The sequence below is a fragment of the Rutidosis leptorrhynchoides genome, chromosome 6 (assembly GCF_046630445.1).
Source record: "Rutidosis leptorrhynchoides isolate AG116_Rl617_1_P2 chromosome 6, CSIRO_AGI_Rlap_v1, whole genome shotgun sequence".
Taxonomy (NCBI): Eukaryota; Viridiplantae; Streptophyta; class Magnoliopsida; order Asterales; family Asteraceae; genus Rutidosis; species Rutidosis leptorrhynchoides.
In genome coordinates this window covers 57,920,090-57,947,274 of record NC_092338.1, presented here as the reverse complement: position 1 = coordinate 57,947,274, position 27,185 = coordinate 57,920,090, and the positions used below count along the sequence as shown (strand labels likewise).

The 27,185-nt window shown below is 35.2% G+C and overlaps 1 protein-coding gene across 1 annotated transcript; it reads right to left on the bottom strand.

Annotated features, from left to right (window-relative positions):
- Positions 1-22,465: 22,465 nt before the first annotated feature.
- LOC139851691 (leucine aminopeptidase 1-like) lies at positions 22,466-26,451 on the bottom strand. Its single transcript, XM_071840822.1, has 9 exons — positions 26,286-26,451; positions 25,179-25,794; positions 24,850-25,075; positions 24,630-24,756; positions 23,784-23,879; positions 23,604-23,681; positions 23,397-23,457; positions 22,827-23,014; positions 22,466-22,724 (listed from the first exon to the last, which is right to left on the bottom strand). The coding sequence occupies exons 1-9, from the start codon at positions 26,346-26,348 to the stop codon at positions 22,593-22,595; spliced, it is 1,587 nt and encodes a 528-aa protein (XP_071696923.1). The 5' UTR covers positions 26,349-26,451; the 3' UTR covers positions 22,466-22,592.
- Positions 26,452-27,185: the final 734 nt, after the last annotated feature.

The window sequence follows — 27,185 nt, the reverse complement described above, 5'->3', positions numbered from 1 at the left end:
GTTCGTTCGGGAGAACGAACAAGAATCAGCATTTCAAACCCTGAAGCAGAAGTTAACCACCACACCTATCTTGTCGCTTCCTGAAGGCAGTGACGACTTCGTTGTGTACTGCGATGCTTCGAAAAATGGTTTTGGTTGCGTATTGATGCAAAGAACGAAGGTCATTGCTTATGCTTCTCATTAACTGAAGATACATGAGCAAAACTACACTACCCATGATCTCAAACTTGGAGCCGTTGTCTTCGCTTTGAAGTTGTGGAGACACTATCTTTATGGGACAAAGAGTACCATATTCACCGATCACAAAAGCCTCCAGCACATATTTGATCAGAAGCAGCTGAATATGAGATAACGTCGATGGATCGAGATGCTGAACGACTATGATTGTGAACTCCGTTACCATCCTGGCAAGGCAAATGTTGTAGCCAATGCCTTGAGCCGAAAGGAGAGAACGGTACTGCTTCACGTCCGTGCCTTGAATATCACCATTCAGACGAATCTCAATAACCAGATCCGCATAGCTCAAGAGGAAGCTCTCAAGGAGGAGAATATTTCTCAAGAGCACTTGAACATTCTCGTTTTTCAATTTGAGGTCAAGGAGACTGGACTTCGATACTTTGCCGGGAGAATTTGGGTACCTAAATATGGAGATCTACGGAGCCTTATACTGGATGAAGCCCATAAGTTGAGATATTCGATTCATCCAGGAGCTGGAAAAATGTACCATGATCTTAAGGAACAGTATTGGTGGTCAAATCTTAAGAAGGATGTTGCAACTTATGTTGGTAAGTGTTTAACTTGATCGAAGGTTAAGGCCGAACGTCAAAGGCCATATGGATTACTTCGACAACTGAAAATACGACAATGGAAATGGGAAGCAATTACGATGGACTTCATCACGAAGCTACCAAAGACGGTGGGCGGATACGATACAATCTGGGTTATCGTTGACCGTCTTATCAAATCTGCTCATTTCCTAGCTATGAAGGAAACTGATACGATGGAGAGGTTTGCTCAACTGTACATAAAAGAGGTTGTATCTCGTCATGGTGTGCCTCTATCAATTATCTCAGATCGCGATCCCCGTTTTGCTTCCAGATTCTGGCGTTCTTTGCAAGAAGCCTTGGGAACCCGTCTCGACATGAGCACCGCGTACCACCCACAGACCGACGGTCAGAGTGAATGAACGATTCAAACTTTGGAGGATACATTGCGTGCCTGTGTTATTGACTTCGAAAAGTCTTGGGAAAGGCATTTGCCGTTAGCCAAATTCTCTTACAACAACAGTTATCACTCGAGTATTAATGCCGCACCTTTTGAAGCGTTGTATGGTCGCAAGTGCCGTTCTCCTATTTGTTGGGCCGAGTTAGGCGAAGTGCAAATCACCGGACCCGAGATAGTCCATGAAATGACGGAGAAGATTGCCCAGATTCAAGCGAGGCTTAAGACGGCCCGTGATCACCAAAAGAGTTATGCTGATCTTAAACGTAAAGACTTCGAATTCAACGTGGGTGACCGTGTGATGTTGAAAGTCGCACCTTGGAAAGGTGTGATCTGATTTGGAAAGCGCGGAAAGTTAAACCCGCGATACATTGGCCCTTTCGAAATTTTGGAACGTGTTGGACCCGTAGCTTACCGTCTAGATCTTCCAACTCAATTGAGCGCAGTTCATCCTACCTTCCACGTATCAAATTTGAAGAAGTGTCTTGCTCCATCGGAACTTATCATACCCCTGGAGGAACTTACGATTGATGACAAACTCCACTTCGTGAAAGAACCTGTCGAAATTATGGACCGTGAGGTCAAAACTTTGAAACGCAACAAGATTCCGATCGTCCGAGTTCGATGGAATGCCAAACGAGGACCTGAGTTTACTTGAGAACGAGAGGATTAAATGATGCAGAAATATCCCCACCTTTTCCTGACTCAAACACCTGCCTCAACTTAAATTTCGGGGCAAAATTTCCATTAACAGGTGGGTAATGTAGCGACCTGACTTTTTCGACTTGCTTTTATGCCTTGTATTTTAGCGAAACTGCGTATTTGTGCGTACTATGCTACTTTATACTCTGGAATCTTTAAATACATGGTTTACTTTCATTTATATATTAAAACGTGCCTTAGAGTACGTAGGATACTTAACTTGATCACCGGATGCTTTATGACCGTTAGTGTCACTTAACGTTTCGAATAAACCGCGAACAGCGCACACGTTTAACTTTTATCGTAATCGAAATATTATGACTACGAAATATTAATTATTATTTTATAAAAATAATTACTTGGGTTTTTGGATGCTTAATTATGCGTAGTAATTTAATTATGCTTACTAGTTAGTCTTGTTGGACTTTCTACCTTGTTGGACTTAAGCCAACCCTACTCTAGCTAGTAGCCCATTTATTTAGCCCACTTATTAATTATTAGTGACCCAATAATAAGTAAGACAAATGCCTATTTATTATAGGGAACATACTAGCATTTATGTCAAGTATTATCCTTAATGTTGCATGGGATCCTAACATAAGCACCAACTTTAGACAACTATTAACCAAAAAGCAAACTTTTGTCCCCCTTGTCCCCCCTCCAAATTTCGGCCAACTCACCCCACCCTCACCCTCATTTCCTATAAATACCACCCTTATTCCATCCATTTAACACTTGCTCTCATTTGTATTTCACACACACTTACTCTCTTATTTCCTTTCTAGCCTTTCTCACTCTAAAACTTGTAATTTTTTAATTTTTCTTCTTCTTCTTCTCCTTTCCTTTTCGTGATCATCATCATTCTTTAAAAGATCAACCTTTTTAGCTATGATCTTGATTACATCTTGTAAATTCAAGCATGAATTCTTCAAGAACATGGAAGATTCAAGCTTTCTAGCTTTGAATCTTCACCTACTTTATAGATCTATATCTTTTTAGCTTTAATCTTGTTATTTTGTTATAAAGATTCAAACTTGTGTTTGTAATCTTCATGTAACTTAAAGATCCAAGCTTTATGCTTCAAGATCTTCAAGAACAACCAAGATGCAAGCTTTCTAGCTTGAATCTTCATATCTTTTGATGGATCTAAGTTTTCTAACTTATGATTTCATTATTTTGTTATAAATATCAAAACTTGTGTTTATGGTCTTCATATAACTTAAAGATCCAAGCTTTATGCTTCAAGATCTTCAAGAACACTAAAGGTTCAAGCTTTCTAGCTTTGTAGCCTTACAACTTATGTGAAAAGGATCCAAGCTCTCTAGCTTAGGGTTCCATCACCTCATTTGACTTAGATTATGTTCATACTTGTTTGATTGATGTAAAGTTTATAGCTTTAGTTGTAAATGTAACTTGTAATTGTGTTAAGACTAAGGATATGATGTAACATTGGTTCATCATCCATCTAAGACTCTTAAATGAGTTGTGTTATTACTTGTTCTTAACATATTTTGTATTTATGGTAGAATCTTGGTTAAAAGTGATGCTAAACCATCAACGAGTTGTACACTTGAAGCTACAAGCATCAAGGATGAGAACCGTGATGAGCATCAAGCACTAAGAACCCCACCCGAGCACTTGTTTACTGTTTTTCGGGATATGATCAGTAACCTGGGCTACTGTAAAGTTGATTTTCATTTAGTACGGTTCGATTATATGATTTTTCGTTTAGGCCTCGTCTTAATCCGAGTTACAGTTTAGGATTTATGGCCCTTCGAAAGTCACTACGCCCTTGTAACGTTGTGCTGAAATTTCTGACCTACTCGCACTTAAACCATCGCCACGGTCAAACGAAGACGAGTTAGGTTCTGAAAATTGGTCAGCGGTTAGAGGACTCACATACGGAGCCATAGCCACTGACTACACGTCTTATCGATTTATGTAGAGGTCGTAGAAGCTGATCCAAGTCATCCTATTGTTTTGACCTCTATACTTGATTAACTTACTTAGCTTTTATGATGATGAATGATGATGATGATGACACTTAAACTTATTTTATGCACTATTAGAACTTATAAAGACAACCTACTGACCTAGTAACCTTTGATTTAGGTTGACGACCTTTCGGACCGACTTACTACTTGCATACTTTCATTACCGACTTTACCGCTTTCATCACTGTGAGTTATAGCTTTCCTTTTTACTTATACTATTTTTGGGACTGAGAATACATGCGCTTTTTATGTTTTACTTACTTGACACGAGTACTTAAACTTTACATATGTGTGGGTTATATAACGGCATAAAGATTCCCCTTAGCACGTTAACTTTTAATCATTGGTTTTTGAACCGGTGAACGCGAATATTAGATATGGATCCATAGGGTTTGACATCCCCACTCAGGCTAGTCGCGCTAGCATTTAACGAGTGTTTAATACTTCGAGGACATACGCACTCGCCAGGTGTACTTTTAGGGGGTGATATTTATATTTACGTTAAGTCTAGTTACCATGTGCCCACGGTTAAACATATACTTTTCTTACTACTTTGAAACATTGAAATCTCGTGGTCAATCTTACATTACTGTTACAACTTAAACTATAGCTCACCAACATTATTGTTGACGTTTTTAAGCATGTTTTCTCAGGTGCTTAGAGGTTTGTTGCTTCCGCTGTTAGACTTGCTGTCTTGGTGTTTAGACTTGCTGTTAAGGACCTGCTGTGTTAGATTTCCGCTGCATTACTTAGAGATGTCTCAATCATGAAACTTTTATTTTGCATTCGCAACTTATGTTATTTGAATAATGGCTTTGTAATGACCTCTGTGTCACGTTATCTTTTGTAAACACTATGTTTTTATGAATGCAAACTGGTTTTCAAACAGCATGTAGTACTTGACCGTGTAAAGATCCTGTTGTTGACGAATCGTACACGATGGTTTTGTACGGGGTGTCACACCCTTTAACTTTCAATAGTAGTCACTGTAAATTCTGATTTCGTGCTTGATCTCGTTTAGCTTTTAAAACCGAAATAGAGGGTTAAAACGGGGGAAAGATGTCAAAAGGTAAAAATGTTTATTTCATTGCAATGTTGTTGTTACAATAACTTAGATTTCTCATATCCCCATCTTGAACTTATAAAATAATGAAAAACAAACAAGAAACAAGTAAATAAAGTAGATTTGAGGTGGTGGTGCTACGGTGGTGTTGTGGCGGTGATGGGTGACCGGAGGTGGTGTTAGGGTGGCGGCTTATGGTGGAGATGGGTGAAAGGATTATTGAAAATTGGGAGAGATTTCTTTTGGATAAGAATTGTTGTTGCGTAGTGCTGTAGATTTTTAGGTTCCATGACTTTTCATGGGATCCGATGAATGTCTTAGGATCAAAGAGGAAAAAGACCAAGTTACTTTCAAAATGTGGGTTTTGGAATTGTTAATGAATTTGTGTAAAAGCTAGTTTGGGAATCAAAATAAACATGAGAAGAAGATGCTAGTTTCTGTCTGTGTATTTTCTGCAAAGATCGGAAGTCCATAATTCACACCAAAATAAACATTAGAACATGTGTGTGAGTGGTACAACTTGGGCTCACCGTTCACGTCCTTGAAATAACAGGCGAGGGTTCGAATTTTGGGAGAGGGTTTTCTCAAGAATTCTGTTGGGGTGATATGGTGCATGTCTTAAGTCTATCAGGTTTAACTCAAAGCACACCAGGTATTCAATACGGCAATGGTGTGTGAAGAGTTTTCTTCTAACTAGTGTGTGAGTGACAAATGAGAGCATTCGATGTCAATACTGCCATTAAAAAAACATGAGAACACCCATGGCACCTTTCCCATATCGTTTGGGGGGGGGGGGGGTAAAGGGGAGGGGGTTTTACTTGGCCGTGCCCTTGGATCGGTTTCAAGGTTTCCTCCCGGGCAGCGACGGGGGCGGGGTTTATCGTTGCATCAGCATAGTCGAAACGGGAGATGATCGCAACGGGTGGTTAAAGTCCCCCTCGGGTAATCCCAATCACTGTTAAAAAAAATAAATAAAAAAATAAAAAAAAAACATGAGAAGAAGATGATAGTTTGTGTCTATGTATTTTGTGTAAATCTTAGAAGTCCATGATAATTAATAACGAATACTCCGTAATTAATAGGGTCCAGTCCTTTTGACCAAAGATGTCCAAATAAGTCAAAGTCTAAATCTGCATTATATTTTCAAGAAGCAATTTTTCAAAAAAAAACAGTTAACCTCATTTAATTAACTAAATACTTTAATGCAAGTAAATAATCAAACTTAACACAACTCTTAATCTAATTCTTAATCAAGGTGTGTAAAATACTAAACAATTTTTGTAGAGCAATCGTTATTTTTGATTTTTTAGAGCAATTTTTAATTTTTGTAGAGCAATTTTTATTAATTTTTCGTCATCAAACGCCACCAACGATAACAACAAACACCATCAACCATCTAACACCATCAAACTGCCGTCGGCCACCGACAGCCACCGCTGTCATCCCCCACCACTTGTTTAAAACAATAAAATTGTGAACCCAAATCTGTTATTCAATTAAACACAAAAAAAGCCTATAGCATAGTCCAAAGAAGGTTGACCATAATTCACACCCTGATCTGTTGTTTAAATTACTCCGTATTGTTTAAACTTTAAACAATAATTTAAATAATTTTTCTTATATTATATTCTAATTATTGTCTAATTTTTAAATAATTATACCCTAAAAAGGCCTATAGCATGGTCCAAAGATGGTTGAGCATGGTCCATATACATAAAGCCTAATTAATTTAATATTCACACCAAAATAAAGTCAAAAGTCACTTTTGAACATGGATTTTTATTGCTTAATACATGTGATGCTTATAATTATTAGATTTATAGGGTCAACTAACTTGTAGTGTATGAAATCTTTTTTTTTTCTTTTTGAAATCAAGTTTTCAACTCGCTTTGTGAGCAGAATAATCTCGAAGCGACAACATGCACAGAGTCTTGTATGGTGAACCTCTTTGACTATGCGGATGTCTTTTTGTTGGAAAATAGTGTGTACTTTTAAATCAGATTAACGCAGCGGATAGTTAAAATAATAATCAATTATTATTTTATAAACCATTTACAAAATTAAATATTAATATATTTAAATTTAATAAAACATGCACATGATTAACGATCCCAAAGATCCAGTTACACCACTAATAATTGTCAAAATATGTAATTCACAAAGTGAGTAAACGATATACCTTTCTTGAAGAACGGAGAGAAACCTACGATCAAAAGTATGACCGTCACTTTGGATAGTCCACACTACACTTCAAACAACATCAATGGATGCTAGTCCAAACTCAAGTAATAATTAATCAACCTTTGATTAATATTATGAACCCAAAATAATACTCTGTATGAAACAATGTTATTTCTTTTCTTAATTTCTCTCTTCTCTCTTTTCAATTCTCTCTTTTGTTTTTATGAAGGCAAAAGACCATATATATAATATGAAGTAAAGTAAAACGTATCAATCAATCAGGATCACAAATATATTTTCCTTTATAAGACAAACAACTTTTTCAAAAAAGATATTGAAATAGAAATAAGATACGGAGTATAAATTCATTAAACGATAAAGTCGTATTTCTCAAATACTTTAGGGGTATGTTATGTAACTTATGATTAATAATTTCTATCATATCGCTTTCATGTGAATAGTAAATTAATTAATTTCGTTTCATTTACTATTCATATGAATAGTAAGTGAATTAATTTCGATTTACTATTTTGTTACTTGAGTAATATATATATACATCATATATATATTTTATTTGACGTCTCGGTGTATATGTGTGTGACCCCGAAGGCTCAAATGAAGTTGGCCATATAGTTATATGTTGTTCCTTGCACATTAATCCTACAGACTCCCACTTGTGCATGGCACAACACCAAGTAACTATACAAACAATGGTAAGCGTCTAGCAACACGTCATTGTCCCCAAATTCATGTGAGGGTAGTTTCTCGAAACTATTTATGGTAACTGTTAAATGTCATTCGTCCTTTTGTTTCAGATACTTTAGTTAAACTTGAGATATAGATCATCGGTCATTCTCATTTGTTTAACAATTTTATTTCTCGATCTTAGAAGTGAACTAGATCGCCAAATTAATCAAGTATCATCTTAATTACATCTAGGTGCGGCCACACAAATATCTTATTCATTCATCGAGGAGCTCAAAAAGTATCTAACTCCAAACATTTTAGAGGAACAAATCCTATATTGCATACACGTGTCTATCACGAGCTTTACATTATACCCAATAATGGCCTTTATAACAGCCTTATTCAGGACAGCGTTTAACCATATCAAAATACAATGCTACACTCATCAAGACGGGCGTGCATCTCAAGTCTAAGGACACAAAGACATAATCACTAAAAGATTTACTACTGACTACGATCCATGTAGTGACATCTCATGGTTGGGTCATTCCAATATTCATCATCAATGAATACATATGAATTTTGGTCTCAACAAGTTAACTATTCATCATCAATGAATATAACCAAAATTTTACATTAATCTTAATTCATGTTATTCCCATAACATGACCGATTATGGAGATTTTGAATAATCAACAATTATTCATGGATTAAACATGCTAATATAGAACACAGTGATATAAATGAAAACGACCATATCAAGTATGTCAATTCATTAATATAAAACTGCTTAATGTTCCAAAAATATCCAAATATTAAATTACAAATGAAAAAGATCAGCAGCATAACGAAGTCCAATACTACTAGCATGATCATCATGCTTGTTGTGCATCATGGGCTTCATGAACGGGTCAGCCACATTATCATTTGTATGAACCTTTAAGAATACTAATATCATTCCTCTTAATGACTTAATGAATGTAGTCAAACTTTTGAAGAATGTGCGAGATACTTTTATGTACATTTGATTCTTTCAAAAGTATATTAACACTCGAACTATCACAGTACATATTATAGAAGATTAAATGTTGTGTACTACTCTGAGTATAAAAACAAACTTCCTTATCCAGACAGCTTTCTGAGCAGCTTCTCAGTCAACAATGTATTCTGCTTTTGTTGTAGATTGTTTAATAGTGCTCTGCCTAGAACTCTTCCAATCAACTGTCTTGCCCATCATGACAAAGAAACAACGTGACTGGATCGAGAATCATCTTGATCAGTTTGGAAACTAGAATCAGTATAAAACTTAATACTTAACTCTTCTTCCAAACCACCGTAAACCAAGAACATATCATTAGTACTCTGCAAATACTAAAGAATATTCTTAACAACAATCCAATATACTTCACCTGGATTATGTTGACAATGACTCGTCAAACTCAAAACTAATGAAACATCGAGTATAGTACATATCATGGCATACATAATGGATCATATAGCCGAAGCATATGTGATACATTTCATTTGTCTCATCTCATCTGTTGTGATATGACTTTGGAGACTTTCTCACGGTTATGCCTTTTTGCATTTGCAAAGCTCCATGCTTAGAGTTTTGCATGCTAAATCTCTGCAAGATAATGTATGTACTTTGATTCAAATCAATAAGCTAATTGGATCTATTGTATAGATCCTCATGCCAATAATATAAGTAGCTTCATCAAGATCCTTTATGGAAATACATTCTCCAAGCCAAGACTTGACATCTTGCAAGTTGGAATGTTATTTTTAATAAGTAATATGTCATCAACATATAAGATCAAGAAGACTACTCTGCTCCCACTAGCTCTAATGTAAACTCAGGGCTTATCTTGGTTTTGAGAAAAATTAAACACTTTGATTTTCTCATTAAAGTTAAGATTCTAGCTCCTGAATGCTTGCTTTTATCCATAAATGGATTTTAGAAGCTTGCATACTTTATTACGATGCTTAGGATTCATAAACCCTTCCGGTTGAACCATATATACGTCCTCGCTTAGGTCGCCATTTAGGAAAGTGGTTTTGACATCCATTAGCCATATTTTATTATCATGAAAAGTAACCATGGCAATAAGTATCCTAATTGTTTTAAGGCTCGTGACTGGTGAAAAACTTTCATCATAACCTTTTGTCACCAATCGAGCTTTAAAAGTGTTTACATTATCGTTCATATCAGTCTTCCTTTGAAGACCCATTTTTACCTCATTGTCTTACAATTGGGTAGAAGATCAATCAAGTCTCATACTTGATTATCCTTCATGGACTGCATATCTGTATTCATAGAATCTAGTCATTTTCAGATTCAGGATCTGATATGGCCTCACGCAGCTAGAGGGTTCATCATAATCCCTTAGTTGAGGTTTATCTGAATTAAGCAGATAATTAAACCTCATAAGTCGATGAGTTCTACTAGATCTATAAAGTACAGGTGTAACACGTTCTAACTCACCAACAGTGCGCTCAGTTTCAACGTGTGGATTGCTAGTGCTTACTGAAGGTATGTTACTTTAAAGTACTTGAATTTCTTCAAGATCTACTTTACTCCCACTGACTTCTTGTAAGAGAATATCTCTTTCAAGGAATTCAGCAGACTGAGCAGAAAACACGTTGTCTTTAGCTTGGTAGTAAAAGTAGTAACCCATTGTTTCCTTTATGTATCGTACAAATAACATTAGATAGTTATGGGTTCTAATTTATTTGAAGTGTCATGCTTCATGTATGCTTTACAAACCCAGACTTTCAGATAAGACAACTTGGGATTCTTCCCATGCCATAACTCATATGGTGTCTTTTTTACCTTCATAGTTGGAATCACATTGAGTATGCCTGCAGCAGACTCTCATGCATATCCCTAAAAGACGGTAGTAGAGAAATCAGACTCATCATAAATCAAAATATATCAAGTAAAGTTCGATTCCTCTTACTCAGACACACCATCATGTTGTGGTGTGTAAGGTAGAGTGAACTATGAGACAATCCCACAATTCTTTAGGTGGTCCAAAAAACTCTTGATTCATAAAGTTACTCCATCGGAGCGAAGTGCTTTAATGGTCTTTCCAAGCTGATTATCTACTTCATTTTGGAATACTTTTGAATGTTAAAATAGCTTTATGTTTATGTTTCAGCAAGTGAACATAATCATAGCTACTGTACTCATCAGTAAATGTAATGAAGTAAAATTAACTAAATCTATACATTGTTCTTAAAGGACTACATACAACAGTATGTATTAGTCCTAAAAGATCTTTAGCTCTTTTACCTAAATCGGAGAAAGAAGCATTTGTCATCTTTTCACATAAACATGACTCGCATACATCAAATGACTCAGAGTCAATTGATTCCAAAAGTCCATTAGATTGGAGTTTTGAAATGCATTGTTTGTTTATATGACCAATATGACAATGTCATAGATAGGTCTTATTCAAGTCTTGCTTGAAGACTTTGGCGATGTAGGTATACACAGAATTCTCATTTGAAATTACACTATGTGTAGCGACCCGACAAAATCGTCATTGACAGCGCCGCCTACTTAGGTCCCGTTACGTGGTCGTAGTCCCTATTTGAGACACATTTGACCAAAATTATGTCGCATTCATTTGAAACATACAAGACTTACAAAGTTTAGTTTACCAAATGGTTCGACAACAAGTTTAAGTTTACAAAAGTAGTAAAGTAAAAATGAAATAACTTTCGACACAATTAGTTTAAAATCACGGTTGCTAAAAATAGCGTAAATATGTATGTAAACATTTGTTTGAATCCAAAGGTGCTATCACTATCGTATGCATGTATGCTTGACTCCAAGCAAGTAATCAAAGTGTATGCATGTATGTTTGACCCCAAGCAAGTAATCAGAGTGTACGCATAAGCATGTATCAAATAGCCAATCATAAACCTGAGAAACATATAGAAAACTGTCAACGAAAAACGTTGGTGAAATCATAGTTGTAGTAATAAACGTTATTTTTGAACCACAAGATTTAGTATTTCTATAAAATTGATCATCCAAAAGTTGCATTCCAAAATAGGTTCGCGAGCACCCAATTATCAAGGCTTAACTTTCCTTCCATAGAACCCCATCACAATAGTGTTAGAACATACACTGTTTCTCGAAAATACATTCCATCCGAAATGACGGTAGCGAACCGTCCGAATGAGGGTTTGTCAAACCCGTATGGATCCGCACAACATAAGTTTACGATTACACCCGTCAAGTGTAACTAATGATAATCGAATTGAGGATTTTGTTCTAACTCGCTGTGGAATGTTTGTTTCATAGAACTTATGTTCAAAACATAAAAGTAAGTAGTACAAGATGTAACAAAATATATGTTTCTCAGCCCACGATTTAAAAGAGTAAAAAAATTGTTGAAAAGGTGGGACTATGATCTCACCTCGGGTGCATGAGTATAAAAGTACTTCACAAAGTAAACGTGTGCATGAAAGTTGCTTAGCCTTGACCTAAACAAGTAAGTCGTATCAATTAACCGGTTACGACACAAGGTCGGGCGAAATGTGTTCAATTAGTCCTATAGCTCATTACGACTCGATTATATAGCATGTGAATCAAATTGGCAAGTTCCATGTAAGAATCAAGTATACAAGAAGATTAGAACGGTGTAAACAAGTATTTGGTTAAGTTTGAATAAAAGTCAAACTTGGTCAAATCAAAGTCAATGGGGTCGGGTCGGGTATCAGACAATTTTTCTAAGTTATATAATCATATATGAGCATGTTAGCCAAGTTTCATGTTAATAGGAGGTGCGTAGCATAGTTAGAATTAAACGGTGAACGACCAAGCGAAACAGAATCTGGCAGTTCATCTGGACGGCGTCCAAAGAGTCTGGACGGCGTCCAGATGTGAAGATCTGTACGGCATCCAAGAGTCTGGACGGCGTCCAGATCAGTATACAGACCCTGTTTTGCTGAAACACACAAGTGCACGAACCAAAACTCAAACTGACACAATTTGTGAACCGAAAACACTTAGAACATGTATCTTATATCGTTGGAAAGGTATTTTGACAAGGAATACAACTAACCACATATCATCAATCGAGTTCATCATTTACAACAACAAAGATCTCATCAAATAATCGTTAAATGTTCATAATCAAAGTCTCAAGTTCGCAAAATGCATTTCATGATTCGAGAATCCAATTTATACATATGATATGCCGTTTTGAAGGTAATGAAACATGCAATACAACTAAACACTTACCAACATCATTTCATAGTATTCAATGCCTCAAAAATTCATTTTAAAGTCTATCAAACCCTAACCAAAATTCACAAACTCATAATCATGTTATTGAAGTTTTCTTAATCAACCTACACATCAAAATGAAGCTAGTGATACTAGTAACACAATTAAAATATAAACTTTAACATTTAAACAAAATTTAATCAACCAAAACTCAAGATTAAACAAACCCATTTCAAGTTCATGCTAGTTTATGTAAAACAACAAGATCGAGCAAATAAATCATATATTCATGCTAGACACAAGCCATAGACACTAACTAACACAATTTCAAGTCAAAACACGAGTTAGAGAAATCTAGAGTTTTAGAAATGTTACCCAAAGGAGATGAAATTGGTATCAAATTTTAGAGGATGAAGAGAGGATTTCAAATATGTAATTTGTTTTGAGGTTTGCTTCTTGATTCGGATTTGGATGATGAATTAATGGAGAAGATGAAAATGGTGTTCTTGAGTTTGAGAGGATAAGGGATGAGGAGGTGGAAGTATCAAAATGAATGGGTGGTGGAAAGTGGGTTGACTAGTTGACCTAGTCAACTAGTTTTCCCACTTGGCAACCTCGGTCCCTCGAGTTTAAAGCGGGTGCGGGAATTAACCAAATGAATATTTTAAAAACGCTCGAGTAAACGAGTGATGTTATAATTAAATAACGGGAATATTAGAACGTTAGTCAACGAAAGGTACGAATTTAGATAACGGAAGATATTATCTAAAAAAAACAAAGACGGGCGTTAAAATAATTTAACAGAAAAATGCGGGATGTTACATTACCTACACCTTAAAAGAAATTTCGTCCCGAAATTTAGTTGGAAGTAGTAGTTGTTGTTTCTTCTTCGAAACCTTTGCGTTGCAAATTCTACGAATAAGTGAAGGTACTCCCTTGGGCATTTCAACGAACTTTGACAGTCGGGGTTTTACGTTGTTTCAAAATTTGGTTTCACGATTCATAGTTTCAACCGGTCCTCCTAGGAAGCGGAGTTTGTCATCGATAGTAAGCTCATTGAAAGGAATAACAAGTTCTTGTTTCGCAAGACACTTCTTTAAGTTTGATACACAGAATGTAGGATGAACGGAATTTGTTTGAGTTAGGAGTTCGAAACGGTAAGCAACGGGTCCAATACGCCCCAAGATTTTAAAAGGATCCAAATGTCGCGGATTTAGCGTTCTACATTTTCCGAAACGGACTACACCTTTTCAAGGTGCGACTTTTAACATTACGCGGTCACCCACTTGGAATTCGAATGGTTTACGTCTGACATCGGCATACTTCTTTTGGTGACTACGAGTCGTGTTGGATATTTCTTGAATATGGATAGATTTTCTCGGTCGCTCGTGTATAATCTCGGGTCCGGTGAATTGATCATCGTTTACTTTGTTCGACAAAAGGAGAAATGACGTTCCGGTCATATAAGGTTTCAAAAGGTGTGACGTTAAAACTCGAATGAAAATCATTGTAGTAAGAGAATTCGGCTAAAGGAAAATACTCTTCTCAAGTAAATTTGGAGTTGATAACGCAAACTCGTATTAAGGTTTCCACGATTTGAATCGTATGTTTGTTTGGTCCTTCGGGTTGTGGTTGATGTGTTGTACTCATGTCTAAACGTGGTCCCGAGGCTTTTTGTAAGGCACTCCAAAAATTAGAAGTGAAACGAGCATCTCGATCCGAAACGAGGTACATTTCTTTAAGGTATATTTGAACAAGTTTCCGTTTCTCAAGAAATTCGCGCCGCGGAAGATTTATCGGTTTCCAAAAACGTTTGTTAGAGTAAGTTTCTTATCGGGTTCTGAAAACGTTCGTTAGGACTATTCACCCTCGAGGCGAATACTAGTATAATGTGAAGAGTCTCTCTCCATTGAGAATTTAGATAAAAGATTTCCTTATACGGAAGTACGAGTGTAATGCGAGAGAAGTTTCCGCCTTGATGTGAGCATATCAAGCATGTTGTAGTTCGTCGATAAAACTGTGCGAAAACGAGATAGTATACACGTGTAACATACGTTTGGGGTTGAAAGAATTTGTCATTCATTCGGAAGCATAGATATGGTTCGACAATAATCGAAGGTGTGTCCCTGGTATGGTTGTTATCAATATTCTCGGAGTTTTCGGATATCCAACCAGAAAAATGAAGTCATGTACATGACACATGGTGGTGATTAGGTTGATCGAGTCCAACCACCATCACGTGTCATTAGAACTTTGGTATGACTTACTGTAATATAACCACGTTGATCGAGTGTCGTTATATTACGCTAACTCATACCTCCATTCCCACATCACTCCATAGATTCAAGTTCGTGCAATCGTGAAGATTTAAAATGAACAAAGTGTAACGACGTCTCTAACGTGACTCGTATTGAATCGAAAGAATTAGTGCAACTCTAAAGAAGCGTTCCCCGAGGGAAGTGTATAAATGATTGTTCACGTCAATGCGGTTCAAGTCAAACAATAATGTATTATGGTACAAGAAATGTAACGAATCATGATAATGAATAGTACGCAACCGTAGTGATAAATAGTGATGACGATACTCACCTAGAGTAGTGATGGTAGTAACAAGAAGTGGTTGATAGTAAGGAACACCGGTGTGACACTGATAGTAAGTTGAAACGGTGGCGAATAACAATCTGGGAGACAGAGTTCCCGAACAAGTGTGACTAATGAAGTCGTCGTCATCCTTACGCGTATGAATCTTGAAATTAATGTGGGTTACCAGAAAGTGGCAGAATACCGATTCGTATGATGAAAGTTTGGTACCATTAAAAAGTTTGCCTAAGAATGATTCAAGTATAATACACAAGTAGTCAAGTAAGTGCTATCTATAGCAAATGTATGTCAGAATGCAATGATTAACTATCCAGTTGTAGTCTAGATTCACTAATGCGTCCTAACGACTCTATCAGACACACTAATGCATATCCTAGTTCCCTACAACCAACGCTCTGATACCATCTGTAGCGACCCGACAAAATCTTCATTGACGGCGCCGCCTACTTAGGTCCCGTTACGTGGTCGTAGTCCCTATATGAGACACGTTTGACCAAAATTATGTCGCATTCATTTGAAACGTACAAGACTTACAAAGTTTAGTTTACCAAACGGTTCGACAACAAGTTTAAGTTTACAAAAGTAGTAAAGTTTAAATGAAATAACTTGCGACACAATTAGTTTAAAACCACGATTGCTATAAATAGCGTAAATATGTATGTAAACATTTGTTTGAATTCAAAGGTGCTATCACTAGCGTATGCATGTATGCTTAACTCCAAGCAAGTAATCAAAGTGTATGCATGTATGCTTGACCCCAAGCAAGTAATCAGAGTGTACGCAGAAGCATGTATCAAATAGCCAATCATGGACCTGAGAAACATATAGAAAACTGTCAACGAAAAACGTTGGTGAAATCATAGTTGTAGTAATAAACGTTATTTTTGAACCACAAGATTTAGTATTTCTATAAAATTGATCATCCAAAAGTTGCATTTCAAAATAGGTTCGCGAGCACCCAATTATCAAGGCTTAACTTTCCTTCCATAGAACCCCATCACAAAAGTGTTAGAACATACACTGTTTCTCGAAAATACATTCCATCCGAAATGACAGTAGTGAACCATCCGAATGAGGGTTTGTCAAACCCGTATGGATCCACACAACATAAGTTCATGCTTACACTCGGCAAGTGTAACTAATGATAATCGAATTGAGGATTTTGTTCTAACTCGTTGTGGAATGTTTGTTTCATCGAACTTGTGTTCAAAACATAAAAGTAAGTAGTACAAGATGTAACAAAGTATATGTTTCTCAGCCCACGATTTAAAAGAGTAAAAAAAATTGTTGAAAAGGTGGGACTATGATCTCACCTCGGGTGCACGAGTATAAAAGTACTTCACAAAGTAAACATGTGCAGAAAGTTGCTTAGCCTTGACCTAAACAAGTAAGTCATATCAATTAACCGGTTACGACACAAGGTCGGGCAAAATGTGTTCAATTAGTCCTATGGCTCATTACGACTTGATTATATAGCATGTGAATCAAATTGGCAAGTTCCATGCAAGAATCAAGTATACAAGAAGATTAGAACGGTGTAAACAAGTATTTGGTTAAGTTTGAATAAAAGTCAAATTTGGTCAAAGTCAACGAGGTCGGGTCGGGTATCCAATAATTTTTCTAAGTTATATAATCATATATGAGCATGTTGGCCAAGTTTCATGTTAATAGGAGGTGCGTAGCATAGTTAGAATTAAACGATGAACGACCAAGCGAAACAGAATCTGGCAGTTCATCTGGACGGCGTCCAAAGAGTCTGGACGGTGTCCAGATGTGAAGGTCTGGACGACGTCCAGATCAGTATACAGACCCTGTTTTGCTGAAACACACAAGTGCACGAACCAAAACTCAAACTAACACAATTTGTGAACCGAAAACACTTAGAACATGTATCTTATATCGTTGGAAAGGTATTTTGACAAGGAATACAACTAACCACATATCATCAATCGAGTTCATCATTTACAACAACAAAAACCTCATCAAATGATCGTTAAATGTTCATAATCAAAGTCTCAAGTTCGCAAAATGCATTTCATGATTCGAGAATCCAATTTATACATATGATATGCCGTTTTGAAGGTAATGAAACATGCAATACAACTAAACACTTACCAACATCATTTCATAGTATTTAATGCTTCAAAAATTTATTTTAAAGTCTATCAAACCCTAACCAAAATTCACAAACTCATAATCATGTTATTGAAGTTTTCTTAATCAACCTACACATCAAAATGAAGCTAGTGATACTAGTAACACAATTAAAACATGAACTTTAACATTTAAACAACATTTAATCAACCAAAACTCAAGATTAAACAAACCCATTTCAAGTTCATGCTAGTTTATGTAAAACAACAAGATCGAGCAAATAAATCATATATTCATGCTAGACACGAGCCATAGACACTAACACAATTTCAAGTCAAAAACACGAGTTAGAGAAATCTAGAGTTTTAGAAATGTTACCCAAACGAGATGAAATTGGTATCAAATTGTAGAGGATGAAGAGAGGATTCCAAATATGTAATTTGTTTTGAGTTTTGCTTCTTGATTCGGATTTGGATGATGAATTAATGGAGAAGATGGAAATGGTGTTCTTGAGTTTGAGAGGATAAGGGATGAGGAGGTGGAAGTATCAAAATGAATGGGTGGTGGAAAGTGGGTTGACTAGTTGACCTAGTTAACTAGTTTGCCCACTTGGCAACCTCGGTCCCTCGAGTTTAAAGCGGGTGCGGGAATTAACCAAACGAATATTTTAAAAACGCTCGAGTAAACGAGTGATGTTATAATTAAATAACGGGAATATTAGAACGTTAGTCAACGAAAGGTACGAATTTAGATAACGGAAGATATTATCTATAAAAAAAGACGGGCGTTAAAATAATTTAACGGAAAAATGTGGGATGTTACACTATGCATATCAATTTCAAAAATACCATCACGTGGATAGGTATTAAGATAAATATATTATCCTTAGAAACTGAAATACCTAAGTGTGTAAATGCAAGTTCAATACTAACATTTTTCAAACTATGTCGCTCGCAGTATTGAGAGCATAATGCTATTGTTCCAACAAAATAATAAGACCACTTAGAGAAGTAAGTTCAGAGGTACCAATTGCATTAACAAAAGCTTGATCCCTCTAGCCTACTTGCAAATCCATTGTGTCTTTCTTCAGTCTATTACTTCTTCTCATTCCCTTCATATTCTTACAGGTGTGAAGGCCACAACTAGTTAACAAAGATCTAGAAATCACTAGAAGAAGTATATAACTATATATGGAATATACCTGATTTGCTAGTCTTACCAGCGTTGCCTTTTCTCAGCTCAGATTGGAAGATAGGACAACTTCCTTCTCCAATTGCCAACCTTTCCACAATGGAAACATTCGGCGTCTTTTGTTGGGCTTTCCTTCTTGGAAGGTGGAATATTTTTTCTAGCAAATGATTTGTCATTTTCCTTCCACAAAGTATTCGGCTTATTCTTTTTCACCCTTCAATCCTATTTCTTCCTGATCATCGAACAACATTCGATAATCATTTTGCTGAGCAGCAGCAACTGCCACAACAGGAAGAAAGGATATGGGTTCTAAACTTTATTCAACTTCCAATTATGCTTGAGAACAATTCTCAGGTTGCAGTGCCAGTCTAGAAAGTTTGAACATTGAGTTTATCCTTCTCCAACAAAGAAGGAAGTGTGTTTTGGTTTACGTTTTGATTATTTGACATCTACAACAGATATAAGATTCAATTTAGTATTTTCGATATTGAGCTTTAATAAATTAACTACCCAAGTTTTTATAATATTTTTAAAAAACAATTAATTTACGAAAGCCTAAGATCCACATAGAGGTTCCATAGCCAATTCTGTTGATCAGCTAGCAGTTACGGAGTCTATTGATAGGTAGCGGGTACCAATTGCATTACAAGTACAACTCTTAGATCTTTATGGGACCTAGAGATATATGTAGTCCAACAAACCACTATTATCTAATGGCATGTGTCCCATCATTGCCTCGAACTCAGGTCTCACCTTGAATACGATTAAGTCGTCCAATTTGGAAATAATGGAAATTCACGCTAGTCTTACTAGATCGAAAAATCCACCTCGTGGCTATAATTCAGCCTAGTCTCACTAGATCAGAAAAATAACAAGGAGTGTTTGCAAGCTCATTGGATGGCACGACTTAAATTTGACGGGTATTATGGAAAAAGTTTGTGTCAACGAATAATGCATGCACACAAGATTCGCTACACTATTAGTTAAAAAAACATTTTAACCAATTGTATATGTCGATTATGTTTGTGATCTAATTTGTTATTTAATTTATAAGATATAAAAATAACAAATACACAAACGTGTATCGTTTTAAAACAGTTTTAAAAGATGTCGTCCATATATATTATTTGACTTTCAAAATCATTTAACATTAAACTCGTTAGAGTTTAACTTATTTTAAAATCATCAATTTTAATCTTTGAAACTCGTTTAGAGTTTTAGTTAATGTTTCCATCAAAAACATATATATAATTTGAATCTCAAAATTATTTAACTTTAAACTCGTTTAGAGTTTAACTTTTTAAAATCATCAATTTTAATCTTTGAAACTTGTTACTGGTTTTATTTAATGTTTCATTTCAAAAACATTTAGCATATATTATAATCAACAATTATATATAAATGCAAAAATAAAACACAACCATGCATGCATCACACACACATAGCCTAGCCCAAAAATCCTATGCTTGATCCCATGAGCCGACATGAGATCAAGAGGTCAAACTAAGGGTAATATCGTAGCTCCCACTTAATTCAAGAATTAAGTGAAAACTTGACAAACGCCATCGTTGTCAACTTGACCTGTTCGCCATCTTCTAAGTCAAAATCCACGTTGCATCTTTATCTTTAATCTTCATCTTATTACATTTATTTAAAATTGAAAAATACAACTAATCTAATACTTTTACAATTTAGAATAAACTTAAATACAATACTATAAAAATGAAAAATAAATATAATACAACTTTGGCTTCAATATGGCCTTTCTTATAAAAAATAAATAATCAATATGACTTAATATTGCGTAATCAACAATCACAACAATCATACATAGGTCAGGGCATTATGGGCTATGTGTGCAATCACAATTTTAATAACTACATTATTAAAACCTACATATGGCTTGTCCATGGTTACAATGCATGTGTACAACCATGGAATGAAATAAACAACAATTATTCAAGCCATAAAAAATAAATTCAAAATTTATAACAGTGATTTTTTTTCCAGATCTTATTCTGCGTCATGAGGTAGTCAACAAAGTTGACTTTCAAAACCATAAAGATTTTGACTCTTACCAATTCACCATAAAGCTAAATCTAAAGAAAATCACGCGACAATTAAGATGGTGTAAAAGCGGCTCTGATACCACTGTTGGAAAATTGTGTGTACTTTTAAATCAGATTAACGCAGCGGATAGTTAAAATAATAATCAATTATTATTTTATAAACCATTTACAAAATTAAATATTAATATATTTAAATTTAATAAAACATGCACATGATTAACGATCACAAAGATCCAGTTACACCACTAATAATTGTCAAAATATGTAATTCACAAAGTGAGTAAACGATATACCTTTCTTGAAGAACGGAGAGAAACCTACTATCAAAAGTATGACCGTCTATTTGGATAGTCCACACTACACTTCAAACAACGTCAATGGATGCTAGTCCAAACCCAAGTAATAATTAATCAACATTTGATTAATATTATGAATCCAAAATAATACTTTGTATGAAACAATGTTATTTCTTTTCTTAATTTCTCTCTTCTCTCTTTTCTCTTTTCAATTCTCTCTTTTGTTTTTATGAAAGCAAAAGACCATATATATAATATGAAGTAAAGTAAAACGTATCATTCAATCTGGATCACAGATATATTTTCCTTTATAAGACAAACAACTTTTTCAAAAAAAGATATTGAAATAGAAATAAGATACGGAGTATAAATTCATTAAACGATAAAGTCGTATTTCTCAAATACTTTAGGAGTATGTTATGTAACTTATGATTAATAATTTCTATCATATCGCTTTCATGTGAATAGTAAATTAATTAATTTCGTTTCATTTACTATTCATATGAATAGTAAATGAATTAATTTCGATTTACTATTTTGTTACTTGAGTAATATATATACATCATATATATATTTTATTTGACGTCTCGGTGTATATGTGTGTGACCCCGAAGGCTCAAATGAAGTTGACCATATAGTTATATATTGTTCCTTGCACATTAATCCTACACTTTTATGTTCCATGGATTTGAACTTTTGACGTCTCCATCTACATCGCTACTCGGCTATCATCTGAGATGGTGATATCTTTTTCGTATGCCAATCATCCCCTTGTAATCATGAAACACTTATTGTCAAAATAATCTTAGAAGTTTCATCTAACTCACTTCTAGAACATCTGTGACTTCTACTTTTAGTCTAGATAATATAGTTTCTTAACAGCTCTGATTGTTTAATATATATTGTAACCCTTTGCTTGGCTTCAATATTTGCAAAGTTGGATACTTTGAAGTCCACATTCCAACACATTGACAAAATAAATTGTTCCAGATTTGCAAGTAACAATATAGCTTTGAAACACCAACATAGATGCATGTAGACTAGAAACAACATCCATTACAAGCTACCTGCAAACCACACATCGTTCTTAGTCGAGAAATAACCGATACCAAGACTTCCATGTTCTTTATTTCCTTCAAGTGACAATTAATTATTTGTTGAACTCGAAAATCCCATTTCACAAGCATTATTTAACTCTTCAGTTGTAACCACTGATTCTTTATCATGACACCATTTTGGGACCATGATACTTCAATACGAAGAGTTAGACACCACCCATTCGACCAAAGTAGGAACAGCAAACCCTGTTGCAGCTTTCTTTTTATCGTTCCAGACCGGACCCGCCATGTCAATGTGTAACCATTCTACTTTCTCATCAACAAACTGAAACCAAACACAAGTTATATTATAGTATAGAGAATAACATAGTAGTTTCTATTCATAATCATATACTTTTCATTGTAGTATTTGTTATAGATGAGGTACCTGTTTTAAAAAAAGAGCTGCGAGAATAGAACCAGCCTGGCGGCCACCACTATTGGCCATATCAGCTACACCCGATTTCATCTTTTCCCAGTAACTCTCCTCCATTGGCATCTTCCATAGTTTTTCTCCGGCGGCTTCCGAGGCTGCAACAACCTCCTTTGCCAGCTCATCACTCGGTGTGAAGACACCTGGTTTTTGAAATATGTGTCAGCAAAAGATAAGAGTGTACTCACAATTACTCGAGCATACAAAAGATGAGTGTTAAACCCATTCAGAGTTAGAAATACTAACTTAATCATTAAGCACCTAACTTTTATGTATATCCTTTTTATAGCATATCAAGAACATTTATTAAACAACTATATTATTTTTTTATTAATGAAAAAGATTTAAAAGGTAATTATACATCAATCGCATTGTTCATTTAAAATGATTATCAAACAGGTTATTGTCATTCAGAACCAACTTCATTTAGATTATGAACATTCTTAATCTTCCAGTTTTATCAAACGCACCCTAAATAAACATTGGTGCACATTTCCTAGGAAATAATAATAAGAGTAGATATACCGGCAATTGAGGGCCCGAGTGCAACTATACACGCCCCTGTCAATGTTGCCAAATCAACTATCTGCAACAATTTCACTAAGATGAATTTTCGCAAATATAAGTGTAAAAAACAAAAGAAGAATTTAGTAACACACGAACTGCATTTTGCGAAAACAAAGAAATAAAATTTACGATTAAAATACAGCTTGGGTGAAAAATAATACATACCTTATCCACACCTAGGTTACAAGCATATACCAAAGCATCAGCAAGTGTAAGCCTTCCTTCAGCATCTGTGTTGTTTACCTGAACAAGAGCTAATTTTCATTAAATATAATTCTGTTTTTGGACAGATTCTCATATCTTGCTTATGTTAATAAGTTTCACATATGATGATTATGTAAGTACCTCGATAGTCTTTCCATTTGAGGCTGTCACTATATCTCCAGGCCTCATTCCTGTTCCACTTATCATGTTTTCACAAGCTGCCACAATAAAATGAACCTGCAATGGTGTTGCTATATCTTAAGTCGTTGTGCATCACCAAAAACTTTATTAAACTTTACAAATTGGAGTAAAAACTAAAAACTATACCTGGCAAATGGGTCAGGTTGGGTCGATTTGGGTAACGGATCAAAAGGGTTTTGGGTTGAAATGGGTCATGGGTCAAACGGGTAAAAAATTTAAACGAGTCCAAACGGGTCGGGTTGGTTCGGTTTGGGTAACAGGTCGAAACGGGTAATGGGTCAAAAGGGTCAAATAGGTCCAAACAGGTCATATACTTTTACATTTGATTTTTTACATTTATTATATTGTTTAGTTATTATTACTATTCATTATTTATTATATATATGAGAAAATATTAGTATACATAATAATTGATATAACCATTAATGCTTTCATATATGATTAAAGGGTGAATATTGTTATGCTCGACCCATTTGACCCATTTACAAGACCCATTAGACCTGTCTATTTAAAAACTTTAGGATTTGATACCCATTTGGCCCGTTCTTTTATATTTTGTACAAGATCCAATAGGTTGAAGAAAAAAATCATTGGAGTTTTTTAAAATTTTGATTTACATTGTCGGGCCTGATTTTTTTCAAGACCCAATTGACCCGAAAGCTTGACCCATTTGACCCAAATTTGAGAGTATGGGTCTCAATTGCCCGGTCTACAAAACCATGGTGACAGTAACAATATAACAGAAAAATCAAATTATATTTTACTTAGAAACATCAAAAAAGGCACCTCAACTCCAGGCGGTTTAATTTGACCAAGAGCTTTTGCAGCACCTAAAACTGCAGCCGAGCCTCCCATGTCGTATTTCATAAGCTCTACTAAACATCCTGGTCCAGTCTTAATGTTGTAGCCGCCACTGTAATCAAACAAGATATTTATATTTATTACTCACTTGAAAAGCAAATTTAAATTTTTTAAATCAAACTATTTCTCTTAATAAGAATAATACCTGTCGAAAGTGAGTCCTTTCCCTACCAAAGCTAACTTCTTTTTGATGGGCCCACTTGGAGGTTTATAACATAAATGAATAAACTTAGGAGGATTTGCAGAAGCAGCAGCCACACCAAGATACGAACCCATTTTCAACTCCTTACATTGTTCTGTATCTAATATTTTTGCTGTAAGAACATCACTATACGTTGATGCAATCTTTTCAGCCTCTTGTGCTAGTGCCCCTGAGGTATAAATGCCCCCACAAATACAAAACATAAGTATAAATAATTTGATTTTAGCTATCTGAAAATTATTTAAACAGATTGAGAGTTAAATATGACTAACCAGGGGTGAGTACGTTTGCTGGTGCATTTACAAGTTCCTTACCCAAAATGACACCTGTGCAAACATGCTCAACATACTTGAGTTTCTTTTCTAGCTCAGGCCCAACTCCAAAAGTCAGAAAGTCAACAGATTTTAAAGCAGGCTTCTTGGATTCAGACTTAAATCTATTATCTTCATATGTTCCAAGTATTATACCAGTTGCAATTGCTGATGCAGCCTTGAGCTTCAATTCGGGTGTTAAGTTCTCAAAAGAAGCAAGCGTGATGGCAACGTTGTTTGCCTGATAAGTCTTAGCTGATGTGGCAATAGATTCACCGAGACTGCGATAGGTTGAAGTAGATGAACTAGTTGAGCATTTTCCAAGCCCATATAAGCTGACCCGTTTGGGTCCATGACCCGAGAGCCTAAGAACAATGGACTGCCCTGATTTACCAGTGAAATCTTCCTCGCTGGATACTTGGAACAACAGACCGTTATGTTGAGAATCTAGCTTGTTTAAGATGGAATTTTGGAATTTTGAGTTGTCCACTTTTGTCATATCGTTCTCGGTGACACATATTACAAGCATATCTCCCTTCCATTCTAACAAATCAACGTCTTTGGCAGCAAAAGCAATCTTTAAATTAAAAAACACGAGAATTACGATTATTAGTTTATGTGGTCTTTTAAGAGACAAGTAACTATAGTCTATAACAATCCAAAGTGAGCATCTTCATGAAAGTCAAAAGTATCCTAAAAATTCAGCTATAATAAACTATTGATTTATAAACAGGAGCTCAGAGAGAAGTAATACACATATGAGAACCCAAAATTCAATATAAGTGAAGACAATTGTTTTATATACAACACATTATATTATAATAACATAAATCAATTGAAGCATGCATTTTAACAATGATTCAATCTGCAATAATTGCAACTATTGAAGCTTAATCATCCATCGATAGCAGTGGCATTGAGGTAAATGACAGAATCGGAGTATATTGTAGATTTGTAATTGTAATGTAAATGTAATCATCCTATTTGTATAATTATCAAATGATTATAATACGATCCAATCAACAAAAACAAATAAAAGATCAAAAAAGGGGCAAGTGTAGAAGGGACCTTAGGTGAATCGATTTGAGCAGGTTTAGTGAGCCCAAGAGTAGCTTTAGCAACATCAGCCATCCTCTAACAATAATCCTCCTCTAATAATAATAACAAATACCAAAACAAAAAAATTATTTAAAAGAAACGAATTGAAATGAAAGATTGAAAGATTTTCGTAATAATCGAGGAAGATGTCTATAAATAAATAATATGATATGATTTTCTACCCAAAAGGCCCTTCCCTTTTGGGCCTGTTGTGGACCTGACTTTTAAGTATCTCTAGATATTTGGACCCCCCATAATATTCAGTTATTCACCCATTTTCAAAGTTTAATCTTTACTTTCTCTCATTTCGAAGTGTTTTGTTTTGATTTTTATTTAAATTTAAATTATTTTTTATAACTTTATCTTTAAATATTATTTTTTGTGTTTTCAAGCAGATTAATTAATAGGATGGGCAGAGCGAGGCTCGAACCCATGACCTAACCCCCAGCCCCAACACACAAGGTTAAGGCGATGCCGTTGAAGCAATGCTTCGTTGGCTTTTTTTGTTATGAAATTTAGATGAATGCATTAGGTTTAAATGCGTTTTCATTAAGTATCTATACTATAACACAAATAAAAGAGACCTCAATTGGTGTCGTTTATATTACCAGAAATAAATAATATATAAACACGCGAATAAAAGGGACCTCAATTGGTGTCGATTATATTACCACTATATAAACCACTCTTTTTATTATCTTTGATATTTTTATGTAACAAATTGTGGTTTCTATGTGGGTTTCTCCTAGCTGCTTCTAATAAAAGATAGAAGAGAATGTGATGGTTTGTTTTCATAGCAAAATACTTCACTACAAATTTCATATATGAACTGCATATGTTTTTTTTAGACCAGCAATGTTAGAGTTCAAT

Coding starts and splice junctions, on each gene's coding strand:
- LOC139851691 (XM_071840822.1), bottom strand. CDS start 26,348: ATGGCTGATGTTGCTAAAGCTACTCTTGGGCTCACTAAACCTGCTCAA. Junction 25,795..26,285: donor CTCAAATCGATTCACCTAAG/GTCCCTTCTACA, acceptor TTTAATTTAAAG/ATTGCTTTTGCTGCCAAAGA. Junction 23,015..23,396: donor ACTCGGGCCCTCAATTGCCG/GTATATCTACTC, acceptor TTCAAAAACCAG/GTGTCTTCACACCGAGTGAT.